This window comes from Tenrec ecaudatus, unplaced genomic scaffold (genome assembly GCF_050624435.1).
Source record: "Tenrec ecaudatus isolate mTenEca1 unplaced genomic scaffold, mTenEca1.hap1 Scaffold_442, whole genome shotgun sequence".
Taxonomy (NCBI): Eukaryota; Metazoa; Chordata; class Mammalia; order Afrosoricida; family Tenrecidae; genus Tenrec; species Tenrec ecaudatus.
In genome coordinates, this window is record NW_027459348.1 from 178,365 (window position 1) to 197,704 (window position 19,340).

At 41.2% G+C, this 19,340-nt stretch overlaps 1 protein-coding gene across 3 annotated transcripts in view; it reads left to right on the top strand.

Moving 5' to 3' along the window:
- The window catches only part of LOC142436598 (thyrotropin-releasing hormone-degrading ectoenzyme-like), a 256,222-nt gene that overhangs the window by 82,934 nt on the left and 153,948 nt on the right, over positions 1-19,340 (top strand). For all 3 annotated transcript variants that reach the window (XM_075540156.1, XM_075540155.1, XM_075540157.1), the window contains exon 2: positions 13,120-13,246. In XM_075540156.1, coding sequence (XP_075396271.1) covers positions 13,120-13,183 — 64 coding nt within the window. In that variant the 3' untranslated portion in view covers positions 13,184-13,246. The remainder of the gene's footprint in view (positions 1-13,119; positions 13,247-19,340) is intronic.

Below are 19,340 nucleotides of genomic sequence, written 5' to 3' on the forward strand. Positions count from 1 at the left end.
AAAGAATATGGCTTGAGTCAGGCACACCTTAGTCCTCAAAGTTAGCTCTTTAGCACTTTAAAGAACTCTTTTTTCAAAAGATTGCCCCAATGTAATAGATCATTTGATTTTTTGATTGATGCTCCGATGGACATTGATTATCGGTACAAATAAAATGAAAGCCTTGAGAACATGAATCTTTTCTCAGTTTATCATGATGTTGACTTGGGTCCATTGTTTTCTTCACATGGATTTGCAGTCTGCTGAAGGCTACACTCTGATCTTCATTAGGAAGTGTTCCAAGTCCTCTTCACTTTCAGCAAGCAAGCTTATCTCATTTATATATTGCAGGTTGTCAATCTACTTCCAGTCCTGACGCCATATTCTTTAAAACATCCAGAATCTCAGATTACTTGCTCAGGACACAGATGGAATAGACACAACCCAGACACATTTCCCTTCTGCTCTAAACCTCACAGCATTCCGTTGTTCTGTTCTAACAGTTGCCTTGTGGTCTCTGACAGCTTCTGCATGCCTTCAGTGAAGTGTTCTGCAGTGGTCATTGTTTGCAGTGTTCTCCATAATTTGTTAGGATGCTCACAGTCAAATGCTTCTGTGTAGTCAATAAAATACAGGTAAATAAGCTTCTGGTCTTCTCTGCTTCTTGCCAGGATCCCCCGACTCCCCCAATGGCGTCTCTAATTCAGCATCGTCTTTGGGACGCAGCTTGAGCTTTGGCAGCTTTCTGTCCACTCACTGCTGCAGCCATGGTTGAATTATCTTCAGTAAAGCTTTAACTGCATGTGATACTCGAAGGGGCACTGAATGATTTAATGTGGTTCTTCTGGCCAAAGTCTCTAACTCCCATAAACAACCTTTCCATGCATGGGTCTGGTAAGAAGGTGGGGATAATACTGATCAGATTCACTTGTGAGTCATTGAAAACAGGATTCCTGGGAGTGCCATCCTGCTGTGTATCACCTGAGAAGGAAGAGTAGGGATGTCCTTATCAGCAGGACGCAAGAGTGGACCAGAGATGACTGCATAGGGTCCTTCTGGATCCAGATGACAGTTATCGCAGCAGAGGGGCAGCTGTCACACCAGGAGCTAGAGCATGAGAGGGGAGGGCTGGGTTTCCGAGCTGAGATTAGGGCTGTTGTTCAGGAGGCAGACTTCTCCAGTGGGGCACCTCTGGGTTCTTAAAAGAGCTGGGTTGCTGATCCATAGAGCTTGAGCTGACTGCCTTTGGATTGAGGGTTACAGCAAAAGGGTACGCCAATTTGGCCGTATTAACAGACCTGTGACTTTGTCACACACATGTCCTGGTTAGCAACTACCCTGAGCACCTCTTATGGGCATTACAATTTGTTAACTTCTTTAATAAATCATTTAATCGTGGATTTGGTCTCTGAGTTGCTGTGTAGCCACTTCAATGGATATTGGAATCTAGAGAAGTAAAATAGAGAACGCTAAGACAATTCAATATTAAAGATATTGTTTGATAATGTAGGTACAAGGGGGCTTTAAAAAGTTAGTGGAAATTCATTTTCCTAATCTCTTTTCTTTTTCACAAACTTTTGAAAAGCCTGGTATTCAATTGGCTCACCTTTCTTTGGAATGGGAACAAATAGGCATCTTTTCAGGCTGTAGTCTGGTTACTATCTTCCAAACAGATAGCCATCTTCTAAACAGATGTGTGAGTGTGTCCAGGGTTGGAGCCATTTATTGAAACTTCTGAATGGGTGTGTCATTAGTTTCTTAGTGCTGTCAGTTCTTGATTATATTTTTGTTGTTCAGTATCTGGTCTATGATGTTGGTGTGATATTGCCAGGTCATCTTTGATTTATTACAACACTATATGTAGCAGAACACTATCTGGTCTTGCACCATCTCCATAATTGTCATGGATGAGCCCATTGTAACAGCCATTCTGGAAAGCCATCTTTTGTAGGGTTTCCCTCTTGTTTTGCCGAATCTTTCAATATTATGACTGAACCCTTTCCTTTTCAGTTCTTTCAACTTGAAAAATATTGGGTATGTTTTTCCTTCTTAGTTGTTTATTTCCAGGTGTTTGAATTTTTCATGATAACAACCTCTAGGTTTTGAAACCTTCTGTGTAACTCTTTTGATTCAGCATCTCTCTATTGGCTTTAGCTACCATTCTGTGCCCCAAAGCACATTTCCGGGTCCCCTCTGTTTTTAATTTTTAAAAATTTTTCTGACTTTGCCTTTTTAATGTATGGTATCCTTTTTTTTTTTTTTCAAAGCTATGTATTCAAATATTTTTACAAAGCAACTCTATCACCTTCAGAGTACTCTCCATTACACTTAACACATTTGTAAAATCTGCGATTCCATTCTTGGAAACATTTTTCAAACCCATCTATTTGGATGGCTGATAGCGCCTCCCTCGCTTTTGTCCTCACCTCTCTATGTCATCAAATTACTGTCCATTCATGTCCCTCTGCATTCACAGAAACAAAAAGAAGTTGCCCGGAGCAAAGTCAGGTGAGTAAGGTGTGTGGGGAAGAGAGGCATGCCCTTTTTGGCAAAACCTGGCACAATGAGATGGCTACATGAGCAAGTGTATTGTCATGGTGGCAAAAGCAGTGTCCCTTCTGCCACAGATCAGACTTCTGTCACACAACATTACGAGATCTTTCACAACCTCTAAACAGAAAGTGTGATTAACAGTTTGACGTAGTGGAATGAACTCCAAATGCACTATCCCCCATTATATCCAAAAAACAAAAACAAATGAGAATCGTCTTGATCTTTGATTTCACTTGATGAACTTTTTTTTGGGCAAGGTGACAATGCGTCTTCCATTGGCTTGACTGGTGTTTGGTTTCGGGGTATAAAGAATAGCACCATGTCTGTTTACCAGTAATGACCTTGGAGAAAAATGTTGGGGGCATTTCAGAGTTGTTCTTTCAGAGCACAGGCATGTTTCCACGGCTCTTTTCCCTGGTCAGTCAGAACCCATGGAACAAACTTTGCAGCGTCCCTTCTCATTCCTAAATCTTCCGTTACAATTTGCTGAACTGAGCTCAGATAACGTCCCCATCTCTTCAATGGTCTGTCATTAGTCTTTGAGCACAAGTGCACAGATTTTGTCATCATTTTCGTCTGTTTGGGAAGCTGACACACATCCAGGACGAGGTTTGTCATCAATCGACATTTCACTTCTTCATTTTGAGGCGTTGGTACAGGTCTTTCTAAGTCTAGGAAGTCTAGCGGTCTTTCACTTAGTGTAAGAACACGCGGTGGTGTTTTCAGTGCCAGAGGCTTAAAGGGAGTTGATTGAATAAGGTCAAGATCTGCTGGTCTTGAAAATGGAATGTCTTCATTATTTCCTGCCACAACAATCCTCTCTGGGACCTGCATTATCACACTAGCATTTGGAGAGCCGTCTTGAAATCCTTGTTCTAGGTCAGAATTCGGCGGTGCTACTTTTAACTTCTCTGGGACCCTCATTCGCTGACTGATACCTTCGGTGTATTCCATCTCATACTGGATGCGACTGATTTCCGCCATCTCAGCAGCAGTGGGGGAAGGAAATGCTGCCCCACTCACCAAATGGGTAACTACTACTGCCTGCTACTTGGCACTATCTGCTTCTGGGCTTCATAGTAAATCCTTTAACTTGCTTCAAAGGGCATGTGTTGGATTTAGAGCCACTTGGTTCCCAAAAAACACCCTCCAGTTTTGTTGTTTTTTTTTTTTTAGCATATATGGTGTGGTCTTAGTTCAAGGTTTTTATGTACATGAGGGTGCTTAAAAAAAATGGAAAAACTCCATCATCTCTGAATTCAAGCTTACGACTTTTCTGAAGCCCCCTCATGGAAACCATTCGTTTAAGTTCTTTTCCAAAAAGTCCTACGGGGAACAAAAGGGGCCCTGGGCCCGCTGGAGGGTCCCTGGCGAGGGCCGCCGCCCGCTGGCTCCCGGGGCGCTCGGGGGGGGCGCTCTCGGAGGCCGTTGGCCGAGCGCACGGAGGCGCCGGGGCGAAGCACCGGCCAGAGCGGCCCTCAGCGGGCCGAGAGAGACTCAATGTATGGTATCCTTGATATGATCCCACAACTCATCTGGTCTAATGTGTCCTATCTATTTTTGAGATGGCCTTTTAAATCCACGCTCTATTTTGGCTTTCATGGATTTCTTTTTTCAGCTTTAACTTGAACTTGCATATGAGCCATTGATGATCTCTTTTCATGGCTGTTCCTTGACGTTGTTTTGTCTAATGAAATTGAACTTTTTCCATCTTGTCTTTACACAGATAAAGTTGATTGATTCTTGTGTATTCTAACCAACCATTTCCATGTGTGTAGTTTATTCTGTTTAAAAAAGGCATTTCAATGAATAGGTAATTGGTCTTGAAATGTTTTATCAAACAATATTCAGCATTTTTTCTATGACCAAAGTCATATTTTTAAACTGATTTTTCTTTGTTCTCAACTTTCACATCTAATCCCCTCAGACCTACTTAGAATTGCACTTTAATGAAATCTCTAGATGTTTTACCTATACTTTACAGGTTGCTAAATGCCATGTTATTACATGGTGAGCACTCATTTGAGCAAATAGAATATATATACATATATACATATATATACATACATACATACATGCAGTAGACCCACTGTTACTGTGTTTCTTCCTTTGGATAGTTGTGGGCAGTGCTATTCTAAAACGTTGGTCACCTGGAGCTCAGTGCACATTAAGTCCTTACTTTCCTTCCCCCCCCTCTGAGCCTGAGGACCACTGATATACATTCTACGCTGTACATTTGCCTACTTTATTGCTTATTTAGGTGGGATTGTGCAACACCTGTCATTTTCTCTCTGGGTTATTTCACTTTGCAGAATGCTTTCTAAGTTCATCTATTGTAGTATGTGTATGTTAACTTCATTTATGTGTATGGAGTAAGTAATATTCCATCGTATGTGTGTACCTTCTTTGGGTGAGACACATAGTTGTCAGTTAATAATTACAAGGCTGGCTGTCTGAAATTATCAAGAAACTCTGCAGAAGAAAACCCTGCCAGTCTATTTCTGTAAAATTTCAGCCATGGAAAACTCTATGGAACAAACTTCCCCTCTGACATCCACGGGGTCCCCATGAGCCAGCGTAGATGACAGCAGATTTCATAGGTATGCACAGACATTTTGCTTATCCATTCATTTGTTGACAGGCATTTTGGTTGTTTCGAGTTTTTACTATTATGACTAATGCTACAATGAACATTGGTATATAAGTATCAGTGTCCTGCTTTTAATTTTTTGAACATATGCCTAGGAGTGGAATTGCTGTCTTATGTGGTCATTGCATTTTTTAAAATACTTTTATTGGGGACTCTTACATCCCTTATCACGATCCATACATTCATCCAGTGTGCCAAGCACATTTGCACATATGCCGCCACCATCATTCTCAAGGCATTCTATTCCCAATTGAACCCCTGATATCAGCTCCCCATTTCTTCCCCTACCTCCCCTCCGCACCCACCCTCACAAACCCTTGATAAGTTATAGATTATTATTTCCATATCTTAATCTTACCTTGTCCCCCATCATTCCTCACCCACTTTTCCATTATTTGTCCCCCTTGGAGGGGGTTCTTGTTGATCATTGTGGTTGATTCCCCCTTTCTTCCCCCACTATCCCCTAATCCTCCTGGTATCGCCACTCTCATTGTTGGCCCTGAGGGTTTATCTATCCTGGATTCCCTGTGTTTGGGGCTTTTATCTATAGCAGTTGGCATGCTCTGGTCTAATCCAATTTGTAAGGTAGAATTGAGGTCATGATAGTGGGGTGAAGGAAACACCAAAGAACTAGAGAAAAGTTGTGTGTTTCATTGGTGCCACACTGCACCCTGACTGACTCATCTCTTCCCTATGACCCCTCATTTTTAACTTTTTGAGAAGCCACAAATCCAATTTCTTTTTCTTGTGTTTAGGAGGGTTGGACACTGGCTCCCTGGGGTGGTTAGAGGCATGCTTCAGAAGTGTTGATTGGCAGAGGTCTAATCCCTCCACTGCTGGGGGGTCTGAGCTGTATGGTCTGTGGGACAAAGGAGAGTCCTTCTTCTTATGCAGGGCTGAGTAACTATAGCCACATGTCAACTCTTCTGCGCCAATATGTCCTGGGCAGGAGCAACCAACTCTCAACACAAAGCTGTTTTGATGCCAAGAAGTGGGAATAGAGAAGTAAATCTAAAACTTCATTTTTAGAGCTCCTTCAGAGATGACGAATATTTCCTCTCCTTAATTATTTATGGTGTTACCTTGGTGGTATTTATAGAGTGTGATCAGCTTCCCTCCTTGATGCTCATTCTGGAGACTGTGTAAATTTAGTTTCCCCGAGTGTGTCTCATATGTCTTTTCCATGGAGCCAAGACTGACATGCATTCTATCTCCCTTTACTGACGCTGTGATTTATCTTCATTGTTACTAAAGTGCTGGGGTCAGAAGAGCTCCAGCTTATGGTCTTTGGCTGGTTTAGATTCACGGCTATCTGCCTGATTGTTTTAAATGCCTTTCATAAGAGACATATCTGAAAGTTGCATGCAGATTTCTTTTATTATTTTCTATTGCCAGTCTATGCAAACTTTGAAATGTCATAGAGTGGGTAAGTATACCATTGTCCTGCTGCATGCACTTAACTATGGTTAAGCACAACACTAATAAGCCTTTTAGGTAGGTCTGCAGTGGGAGCTGACCTGCTACTCCCAGGGACAGAGGAGATGCGTTTTTTTTCTGTCAGCATGTACAGTTCACAGTCTTGGAGATCCTGGAAGTAGTTTGACTCTGTCCTACAGTGTCACGATGAGTCAGAATTGATTCAACAGTGGCTGCTTTGTTTTTTGGATTAGTTTTAAACAGGATGAAACAGACTATAGGAGAAGCAGGATGTGTGTGTGTGTGTGTGTGTGTGTGTGTGTGTGTGTGTGTGTGAGAGAGAGAGAGAGAGAGAGAGAGAGAGAGAGAGAGAGAGACAGATATCAAGGTATCAAGGTTTGGTTTTAATATGACTGATAGATATTTGAGTGGAGGTATCAGTTGGCAGCTGCATTTACAAATCTGAAATTGTAGGGAAAGTCTTCAGTTTTAATATCTGAAAACTAGATATGATATATGATTAGCAAGATCTTAAGTGTAGACAGCCTGTGGAAGAAGCCTATGGCTTGCAATCCGGATCTCTCTACCATTGAGGGAAGAAAGAGGAGGAGCCAGCCAAACTTGGGAGTGCTTAAGTGGGAATAGAAGTCAAATAACAAAAGTGTTTCAAAGAGAACACATGATCGCCTGTCCCAAGCACTGCTGACAGGGCAAGCATGCATTGTGAAGTCATTAGTAGGGTACTTTTGGTGCGTCTAGTTCTGGTAGACTGTTGGGGGCCCAGGTGGTGCTTTGGGCTGACTACCAACCACAGTGTCAGGGCTTCAAACACATCAACTGCTTCATGGAGGCAAGTTGAGGCTTTCTGCACCCTTGAAGATTTACAGCCTTGGAAACCCAACATGGAGTTGGAATCAACTCAGTGACATTGGATTTAGTGTTGGTTTTCTGGGTATAAAAGCCTGGTTAATGAACTGTGAAAAGAATTGTATGAGCCCCAATAAATTGTTAAAATTAAAAAAAAAAAAAAAAAGCCTGGTTGTAGTTCATGAGCAACTTAAAAGCAGGGGATATACGTTTCAAAACACCCCATTTATAATTGTCTCTATATTATATGCCCACTTTCATGCTGGTTCATATTACATTTTATGTTGTTTATTATAATATAGGAAACTCTTTTGAGTATCATTGATATAAAAGGGAATGGAAATATGGGACAATAATTGGAGGAACAGAGGTTAAGGGTTTTTCGGTTTTTAATTTTAACAAAGGAGACAAAACAGAGTATGTGCCTACCGAGGAGAATGATCCAGGAGGCAGGCATCAGTTGGTGATGCAGGAAACGGGGAAGGCATTTTGGCAGTGACGTCTTTGTTCAAGTAAAAGGGGATGGAATAAGGACTTGGCCTTGGACAAGAGATTAATCAGTTGATCTGTTGGAATGAGAGGAAAAGCAAAAGATGCCCTTTTGATGTTCATATTGTCCTTTTGCTGTTAATCTGTGTGTCATTTAAGATGCCGTGAAGAGTAGTGGTGCTACAACACAGCTTAAGCACCGGGATGGCTTTGACAAGTTCGTTTATTTTCTCATGGTTTCAGGGCTAGAAGTCAGAACTCAAAATGCCAGATCTAGGGGAAGGCTTTCTTCCTCTGTTGACTCTAAGACAAAGTCCTTGTCTGCCCTCAGCATCTGTGGGCTTGGCATTCCTTGGAGATTTCCATCTGTATGGACATCCCTCTTTCCCTGAATCTAGGCTCTCAGGGCAGGGATCCCGGTGAAAAAGACACACTCTGCTGGCTTTTCTTTCACTGTGGTGGGGAGGGTCCTCTCTCTCTCTTCTTATCTCCCCGGAGGATTCTCCTGACACTGGACGAGGGGCCTTATCTTGACTAGGGCTGTTGCCTCCCACTGAATCCTGCCTCGGTGACATAACAAACATAACATAATCCTCATCACCATGACCTAGTCCAGCTTCAGCTATACATAGAAGATCACGAAGTGGGGGAGTAATAAAATCACAATACAGGAAATCATGATCCAGCCAAGCTCACCCATCTTTTGAGGATACACAACTTAATCCATGCCATTACTTATCAACATCTAGGCACTGCTATGAAGTGCATGGTATGAATCTAGTCAATTCTGACTCACACTGACCTTATAGGACAGAGCAGAATTGCCACTTTTGGTTTCCAAGGCTGTAAATCTTTACAGGAACCAAAAACTTATCTTTTTTCCATTGGAGCGGCTGGTGAGTTCAAACTTCAGACCTCGAGGGCTACGCACTCTGTGGTCTTGTTTTATTTGTAGGCTCCCGTAAAGTGCCTGGTACACAGCAGGCATGCAATACATGTTGGAATGAATAAATGAAGACACTGCTTCTATGTCTTATTTCCTCACCTGGAATTGGATCATTTCCATCAATTCTTAACAACCAGATTGACTCAATCATGCGTTTCTTGTCTGGTCCTGCAGATAGCTTGACAGACTGGTGGAGTTGATTGATAGAAATAGCTGCATTTTTACCAAAATCGGTGATGGTGCTTAAGATTAAAATCAGTGACCCTTACTCTGTCATTTTGTAGTGGTCCTAGTTATAGTTTTAACTTGAATTTATTAGTTACTTCATTTCAAACCTTCTGAAAGCTATATATTTTTCTCATGATACATTTGCCATTTATATCACAGGAAAATGTTACTTGTACAATGTGTTTGCTGGACAGAGTGGATTCCAAGGACACTCATATATGTGTAAGAGAGAGCTTTATATCAAGAAGTAATTCTGCATAAATAAAATATCCCAGTATAGTCCTGATAAAGTCCTTATGTCCAATACTAGTCTGTAAGTCTGATCTTAGTCCATAAATTCCTCTTCAGACTCACACAGCTGCAAGCCATGATGCAAAATGCAGGAAGATCACAGGCTGGTAGGTGACAAGTCTTGTGGATCAAATGGTGGTAGAAGCATCACAGGGCTCTGGAAGGTCTCTGAGTGGCTTGCCAGCAGGAGGGTAAAGGCAGAGGGAAGAGAAAAAGAGAGAGCGAGAGAGAGCGAGAGCGAGAGCGAGAGCGAGCGAGAGAGAGAGAGAGAGAGAGAGAGAGAGAGAGAGAGAGAGCGCCCAGGATCCTTCATATGAGAAGACCATGCCCAACAGGAGGCATCATCAGGCTGTGACCTGATTGACAGACTGGACTCCACCCCTACATTTTCATATCTTCAAGTTGATATGAAAATAATGTAACTAAAAAATACAAATACTAAATTACTGAATATATGTTAAGCTTTTTAATAATGATGATTATATTATCTCTGATCTTTGTACCTTAATGCTTTTTACCTCATTTAACTAGAGACCATGTTTTCTTCATCATTAAATAAAAAATACTTAGCCTTGACCATGGTACAAAATTCCCCCCAAAGAACAAAACACCCACTGCCATTGAGTCATTTCTCTCTCTCAATCTCTCACACACACATGCACACCTGCTCCTCCTGTAGTCTTTTTCATCCCTATTAAAAATAATCAAAAAACTAAACCAACTGCCATTGAGTAATTCTGATTCATAGTGACCCTGCGGGACAGAGAGGCAGGCAGTGTCCCTTAGAATTTCCGAGGCTGTAAACCTCAATGGAAGCAGATGGCCTCATGCTGCTCCTGAAGTGTGAGTTTGAAGTGGTGACCTCTCAGTTAGCTGGTGGCTTTGAACCACTGACCTTTTTGTGAGCAGTCCACCACTTCTCGGATTATTATGGCACCGAGCACGTGCTAATTAAATATCTGTTGACAGTGAATTAGTTTCTATGACAGTTGCTGTTGTATAGGCTAGATCCCCTTCCCTATTTGATGTCCCTATTGCTCCGTTTTAGTGATTTTACTCCTAACTGCTCACACCTGAGAGTCCCAAAACAAGAGCAATTGACTAGGGGAGCTCCTTGCCCAGCTGTCTCAAGAACAGGAAGTGCCTGAGGTTTTATGCCCGCCCTTAGCACTGAGCAGCCAATGAGGCCTGGTCCAGGCTCATGGGAGCCAGCCAATCACGCAGGACACACTTTCCAGATCATCGAGGCCCTTGTGGGTCAGTCTGTGCTCCAGATTTCACCTGAAATTGCAGCCTCGCTTGGATTCTCACGTTTCTGGATGCTGCTTTGCCTATTCCCTCGGAGGTATCTCCTGGGCACGCCTCTTTCCTGATCACCCACACACCCTACTTGTCTTGTGGCCTATCTCTTGGGAATTCCACCTAAAATACCGAATGTATACAGAATAGTTGATGCCAGGCACAGCAGGGACTCGGAATGACTGCATCTCCCCGAGTGTCAAGAGTGGCATGTGCTGCTCTTTCAGATGGGCTTTCCTGAGAGTGTCGGCTTTCTACCGCTGCCGACTAAATCTGTGGTGACTGGACCCAATTTTATATCTAACTTAGTTGCTGCATGAGAAGCAGCTTCATCATTTTAGTAGTTAATTGTTATTGAATTCATTGCAGATATCTTGACTGATTTGTGGAATTGATTGATGGAAGAGGTTATATTTCTGTCAGCCATTTTTGTTGGAAATGTGTTAGTCAGTAAATCTGGTATTGAATTATAGGTCTTTCAAGCTAAAGTCAAAATGTGTTTTCCTCGATTTTCTAGGCTTTTAGATTGTACTTATATCTTGACTGTACAGATAGTTTGCGATTGGCTCACCCCTACCCAGAAATTCTGTTGAAGGAAGTCCCGAGGAACGACTTCCAGACGAATTACCGTGATACACTTCTATGGAGCGGGTCTGCTCTGGGACATATCGAGCTGCTGCTTCAGAATTGACTTAAGAGCAGCTGCTTTGGTTTTCCCTTCTCTCTCCTTTTAATATAGATGGTAAAGAGTCACCTGTACAATCATGTGTTATATTGCGATGGGGTAGGCTAGGGTGTCTAAAGAAACAAAACCAATGACATAGATTGTTTATGGATTTGAAATCAGAAAAAAAAAAACCCTTGATATCAAGAAACAATTTCACATCAAGAATGCATCCCAGCTGAGGCAGGCGGATGAAACAGAACAAGTACCTTTAGCGGAAGCAGGGGGATCACAGGTGGGCGCAGAGTCCTGTGGATCCAGGGTTGGTGGGAAATGGCAGGGTGTTGAAACATGCAGGGTCTGCAGTCCACATGGGGCTGACGCTAGAGGCAGACACAATCTTGGCAAGCAGGGAAGGCGGCGGGCTTGAGAAAGAAGTTCTTGCTGTTCGCTTATAAAAAGCCACGCCCCCAAGGAGGCGTCACTAGGCGACTACATGATTGACAGGTTTGACTCCACCCCTGCCTCCACAAAAGTACCAAGTTAGTATAAGATCTAACCATTACACATGGACTACAGTTTTCCTTTGTAGTCTTTATGAACATAAATATCCATTTACATATACTAAATAAAATATTTTATACTGATTTGGGAAAATCACCAGTAAGAAAATAATAAATCCTTTTATCTGTAAAATGGGATTGGGAATAGGTGTTTTAGAATTGAAAAACACTGTAGAACTATCTGGTGGCAAACACCTTTATTTTATAAATGAGAACATTTGAGACCCAAGCAGGTTAAGTAATTTGCTCACCAGCATCCCACGTTCTTAGTGGCAGAGTTGGACTAAAATCCAACTCCCAGGACACTGCTCTCCACTGCTGTACAAAATACACATTTCTTATTCACACAATTGATATGAGGATTAGGAACCACATCTGTGAAAAATAGACTTAGCCTTTGGAAAGAAGGATGCTGGATAGCTTTATGAAAGCTTTATGGAAACTAATCTCATTTTAGCCTTTTCTGTACAATTGTTAGTTTTGTTCAGTTTTATGTTACTTGCCTTAGGATCCTTCTTGGCTGAGGACTAGATAATATACAGTGCTTGATTTAAAATCCATATTAAGGGTCCAGATTGTGCTGGAATATGAATGATGTTCAGCTGGGTTTGAGCCAGGAGCACTTGCAGAGTGCCCACCAGAATGAGGATTGTTGATGTCCAGGCAAGAATTTTCTATCCCTGGTTTGCAGATTGGGAACAAGACAGGTTTTTTCCAAAGAAAAGAAGGGGGCATAAATTATATTTCTGCCCTGCTCAGTAATACTTTCAAAGTTTGTTATAATATGTCTTTAACAAACCATGAATTTTCTCTCCTGCTGAGCCACCGTATCCTGACTATTTTCAGCATCGTTAGGGACCCATTATATTAATCCACCATACCTTCAAATCTCTAACAGGCGCACATAAGTGATCACTTTGAATATTTATTTTGAAGCAAGGTATAGAATTGTTCTCTTTGTCGTCTTGCAAAGGGAGGAAATTGTAACTTGCTCACCTTGGTTACTTCAATTGTTGTAGTTTGATTCTTTCAATTACAAAGTGCCTTGATATAATGGACAAAGGATATTGTTTAATTTTTGTAGTCCTTGAAGTAATTTGTGTAGGTTCATATTTGCACGATAGATACAACTTGAGACCAAAAGGCTAAAGTGCTGCGTCTGCATATGTTTTAGGTGCGGTTGTATGCAAGACCCGACGCCATCAGAAGAGGATCCGGGCACTACGCCCTCCATATAACAAAGAGACTAATTGAGTTTTATGAAGACTACTTTAAAGTGCCCTATTCTTTGCCAAAACTCGGTAAGAATTTTCTTGTTTATTTTTTCAGAAGGGCTCCTTGAAGGTGGAGTTTATTGGTTAAGATGCTTAGGACGCATGAACAGTCTAAGGGTTATATTTTTAGAGGCTATGATTTCACAAGAGGTAAAATAAAGTTTGGTGCTTCTGGATTCTTGCCACAAAGTATATGTATAATTATTTAAGAACTGATGTAGGTTTAGCATTTTAGAAGATAGCCAAAATAATTCTACTTTGTTAAAAACATGCGTAAAAGGTTCTTGGCAGTGTCACACTTCATGTTCTTAACTACCGTGTACAGTAGGCACTGCTACACGATTATTTTTTATATTAAGGAAATTGAGACCATGAAGTTTCCTATTCCTGCAGACAGCCATTAAATGAAGGAGCTGGGATGTCAAACACATTCTCTGTGATTCCCCAAAGTCTTCACTGTGACACTATGAGGAGGTGCCCATTGATTAGTGCTTGTTTCCTAACTCTCACATGCCGGGCTACAGTGTGTAAGCTGCCCCTCGGTTTTTTTCATTCAGCCACATGTTGGATGCCGAGTTATAGTAAGTTAAATAAAGAGAAGAGAGAAAGGAATTGCACTGGTCATGGGATTGTGTTCTCGAGTGTTCTTATGTTTCTTCCATGCACGAAAGTAGTATACTCAACACTGTTGGTTGAATGAATAAATTAATTACTTTTATTACTTTAACTTCAATGAGGCTGCTTTGGCAACGTCATTCTATGACTTTCCAGAAAGGTAGAATGCATACCCATTTTGAATGCTGAAGGTATTTTTTCTTCTGAGAAAATCTGTTTTGAAATCTCACATCACAACACTCCTTTGTTCCCCCCTCCCCACCGCTACACGTTTTTCCTTCCCAAGGGGATTTTTGATCAGGATCCACATCAAAAGTATTGCTCATTGGCAAGAACAAAGTGCTTTCATGATCACAGTGCTAGCGTTTCAACCACAGGTTCTTGTCCCCAGAGAATAGGCCTGTTTCATTAAAGTACCTGCCTGCTGTGTAGCTTTACTGGTCATACAATGAGCTGTTTAGAAAATAGACAGAATAGTTGACACTCTTACCACTAGGTGTAGCATGTGATGGAAAAGAATGAGATTGTACACATTTGAATTCATTTTAAAACACAGAACTTCAAATCCATAGGCAACGTGATTTTTTGTTTTCTGTTTTGTTTGCGTTTTTGTTTTATCCTCTCTCTCAAGTCCTCAGTTAGCCCCGGTTACACTGACATCTCCCTGGTGGGAACCCAAGGCAGGGAGGTGTACCTGACCTTATTTGCGCGGGAGGTGACACCATGCTCTGTACTCGGTCAAACAAACTGGAGCTTCCCAGCTTGACCCTAATGTCCCATTCACGAGTGCTTGTTGCAAGTTCAGCAGAGAATAAAATGTGGATCATTCTTTGTCTCTTTCAGGCCGGTAATTAGCAGAGGAACTCAATTTAAAACTTCAGGGGTCCCATGTAACTGTCAGCTTGCAGCAGGGAGCATTTCTGCTCCTCTGCTTCACTCCCAGCCGAACCATGTACGCTTTCTCTGTAGAAATGGACGCTGTTCACTGTGATGGTGACTCGCTAACATACTTTAGGGTGTATGGCATGGAATGATTTGACTTTACCCCGGCACAGTCAGTGTTATCTTGGGAAGATATCACAGCCCATGTGCTTTGTAAAATTTCTCTCAGTTTCTATGCATTCTATAGATATTTTCATATGTCTGTTAATGACATTATAAGTACATTTTCTATATAAATGCAGAAGTAGTTTGACAAAGTCTTAGCTTTTGTTATACATTGTGAATTGTATTTTCAAAAAAGGAATATTTTGGAATCAACTCGGTTTTTATGAATGACCCAGGCAGACTCGTTTTGGGTATTCGCTGTGGCTGTCTTACTATAGAGTCTATTTCACCCATCCTCTCTTCCCTTACCTATCTTCCCTTCCTGCCCTCTCTTCGACCTTCCCTCCTCCTCTCATTTCCTCTGCAGGTGTTCGTTGGGTCACTCACCTGTTGTAGACACTTAACTTTCTGATAGCCATAGAGTTGTGGATAAAAAATGCAAAACTTCATTCTATACTAATATTTAAAACCTATTAATTTGAGGCAAGTTAAATCATTAAGTAAAATATATAGCCTATCAGCTACAGATTAAAAGACAAAACAAAAACAACTCAATGCCATAAGATTGATGCAGACTCACAGCGACCTTGTAGGATAGGGTAGAATGCCCCTGTGGGTTTCCCAGACTGGAGCTCCTTACAGGAATGGAAAACCTCATCTTTTTCCCATGGAGTGGCTGGTGATTTTGAACTGCTGACCTTGGGGTTAGCAAAGGCAGAAAGGATGAATAGAAAGTGTGTGTGTGTGGCACTGTAGATGAAGCTCATATTTTTACTTGTTTTACTTTTTTCTTTTTGTAAATTGATTTTGTTGTGAATTGGGTGACGGTTTACAGAGCAGATCATCAGTTTTTTTCAACAATTAAACACATTTTGTTTCATCTCATGTACCATCACATATGTACTTCCTTTCTGTTACCCGTTCCCATCCATGCTTCTTTTCGAATGCTCTGAAATTTGTCCTTGGGGAAATGCTGCCCTTTGGGTCTTAATTGGTTGATTATACTCAGGTGTGCCTACCACACTAGCGCTGTTATCCCTCTTTGAGACCTGTCTGATGTGTGACTGAAACGTGAACTACAAGGGTGAGTCCAGTTACAGACCTGAGGAGTGACTAAGGATCATAGACTTCAGGGTGCCACCAGTCTCTCTCCAGCCTGTGAGCCCGGTCTCTTTTGTGATTCTGGAATCTGTACTGTATTCTCCTCTGCTCTACCCGAGCCTTCTGTGTAAGCCTTTCCATAGCAGGTGGAAGTGGTAGCCAGGCGCCACCTAGTGCTTTGTGTTTCATGGATGTGAAGGCTGATGTGTGCATGGCCCATACAACTATTAGACTAATTGTTTCCATGAGAGTTTCTATTTTTATCAGTCTTCTCTCCTCCCAGTGGGGGAGCAAAGGAGACCAGTAATTGTACCCTAGATGGCCACATGAGTTTTTCAGGCCTCAATCTCTACTCACCAAAGTAGGCCTTAGAACATCGCCTTCATGAATTACCTATGTCACCCTAACCATTGCTAATAAGTGTTTGGTTATGTCTAATAAGGTGTTGAGGTTTTTAAATGGGAAATCACAGAAGACACCATTGGGAAAATGGTTTTTGAGCAAAGGACTTAGGGTAGTAGAAAAATTAGCCCAATACATGGAAGAAATGATGGACACAAAGAGATGAACAGAAAATTTCAAAGGACAGCTTGAGAAGACAAAGTAAATTATTATGATTAATTGTGCAAAGACTTAGAGTTAGAACACCAAAAAGAAAGTACATAGTTGGCATATCTTTAACTGAAATAACTCATTATTAAAAAAGTCAAGCCTTCAGTTTCAATCTTGAAAGATTCTATCTGCAAAATATTGAATGATGGAGAAAGCATTGAAAGAAGAAGGAATACACAGTCATTGAACCACACTAATCAACATCTGTCCATTTCAAGATGTAGCATGTGACTAAGAACTAATGACACTGAAGGAATAGATCCAAGCTGTCCTGAAAGTATTAGCCAAAAACAAGGTTTCAGGAATCGATAGAATATCAATTGAAATGTTTCAACAAAGTGATGAACCACTGGGAGCACTCCTCTAGAAATTTGGAAGATGGCTGCTTTGTCAACTGACTGGAAGAAATCCATATTTATAATCATTCCAAATAAATGTGACTCAACAGAATAAGAAAATTATCCTTGATATCAGATGCAAGCAATATTTTGCTGAAGTAGTAAACAACAGTTGCAGTAGTTCATTGATTTGGAGCTGCCAGAGGTTCAGGCCAGATTCAATAGAGGATATTGAACAAAAGATATCATTGCTGAAATCAGATGGATTTGGCTTAACACAGAGAAGACCAGCTGTTGTGCAGCGTGTTTCATTCACTATGTGAAGGGATTCCACTGTATGAATCACTGCAAACTATGGATTACCTTGAGAAGAACAGGAACTACCTATTATGCTCATGTGAAACCTGTACATGGATCCAGAGGACATTGTGTGCACAGAGCAAGGGACTACTACTTGGTTTAAAATTCAGTAAAAGCGTGTGTCAGAATTGAATCCTCTTGTCCTACTTACTCAATTTGTTTGCACAGCAAATCATCAGAGAAATGGGATTATGTGAAGAACTCAGCATCAGGATTGGGAGGCAGGCTTATTAACAACCTTCAATATGCAGATGACACACCTTGCTGGCTGAAAGACAGGAGGACTTAAAGCTCTAGTTGTTAAAAATCAAGGATTTCAGCCTCAGTATGGATTACAACTCAATGTAAAGAAAACCAAGATTCTCAAAACTGGACTAATAGGTAACATCAGGAAAAACAGAAAGATTGTAGTTGGCAAGCATTTCGTCTTGCTGGGATTCATCATCAACACTCATGGAAACAGCACTCAAGAAATGAAGCAACACATTGAATTATGTAAATCTGTTGCATAAAATTTCTTTCAAGTATTGGAAAGTAAGAAGGTCACTTTGAGGACTGAGGTACAGCGGACAGAAACCATGGTATTTCAGTGACTTTTTGTGCGTGTGAAAGTTGGATATTGGATAAGGAAGCAGAAGAAGATTCTCTGCATTTGAGCTACGGTGTTGGCAAAGAAGAATGAAAGTCCCACGGACTGCCAAAAGAGCAAACTGGTCTATCTTGGTGAAGGACGGCCAGACGCTCTTTAGAGGAAAGATGGTAAGACCTTGTCTCACATACTTGGAACTTATTATCAGCAGAGACCGGTCCCTGGAGAAGTCCATCATGCTTGGTAAAGTGGAGCAGCAATGTAAAGAAGGAAGGCCCTCAATGAGAGAGAGGGATTGGCAGTGACTGCAACAGTGAGCTCAAAGTGAAGGACAGGCGTGACGCTGGGATGGAGACGAGTGCTTTGTTCCGATGTGCATAGGGTTACTGTGCAGCACCGACTTGATGACAACATTCAAGCGGGTATCCAAAAATAACCCAGGTTTTTTTTTCTAAGCTATGCATTTAAATTTTTTTACAAAACAACCTTTTAACCTTCAAAGTATTATCCATTATACTTAATACATTAGTCAAATCTGTGATTCCATTCTTGGAAACATTTTCAAACTCATCTGTTTGGATGGCTGAGAGCACCTCCCTCGTTATTTTATTCTACTGGACAACAAAGTGAATCACGGCCCATTCCTATGTCATCCTCGCCATCATTTATTATTTTTGAGCCCGTTGTTACAGACACTATGTCAGTCCATGATGTTGGGGGGTCTTCCTCCTTTTCTTTGACCCTCTATTAAACATAATTTCCTTTGGCATGGGTTAATCTCTCCTGGTAGCATGTCCAAAGTACATGAGATGAAGTCTTGCCTCACACACTTCTGAGCAGCATTCTAGCTGTATTCTATTTTTTAAAAATTGGTAGCTCTTATAGATATTATAAAAATTTATATTTCAATTAGATCAAGCATATTTGTACAGTTGCTGCCACCATCATTTTCAAAACATGTTCTCCGTGAACTTGTTGATATCAGATCCCCTTTATCCCCTCCTTAGCCCTCCCTACCCCCCAGGAAACCTTATTATATATTATTATTATTAAATTGCCATATCTTACACCATCAAATGTTTCTGCTTACTACAGTTTTGTTATTTGATCCCCTCAAATGGGACACAGTCATCATTGCTGTCCATCTCTTAGAAGAGAGCTTTGTTTGTTCTTCTGGCAGCTCATGGTACTTTCCATATTGTTTGCCAGCACCATTGTTCAATTGCATCGATTCTTCTGTGGCTTTATTCACTATCCAACTTTCATGTGTATTTGAGGTGACCCATGGCTTGGATAAGACATGCTATATAGTATTGGTTCTTAATCATGGGTAAATTTGTTGCCCCATCCAAAAACCAAAACATTCGGAGGTATTGGGGACATTTGCAATGGTCCCAAATGCGGAGAGATGATATTGACATTTAGAAGCCAGAGGTGCTGCTAAACATTTTACATCGTG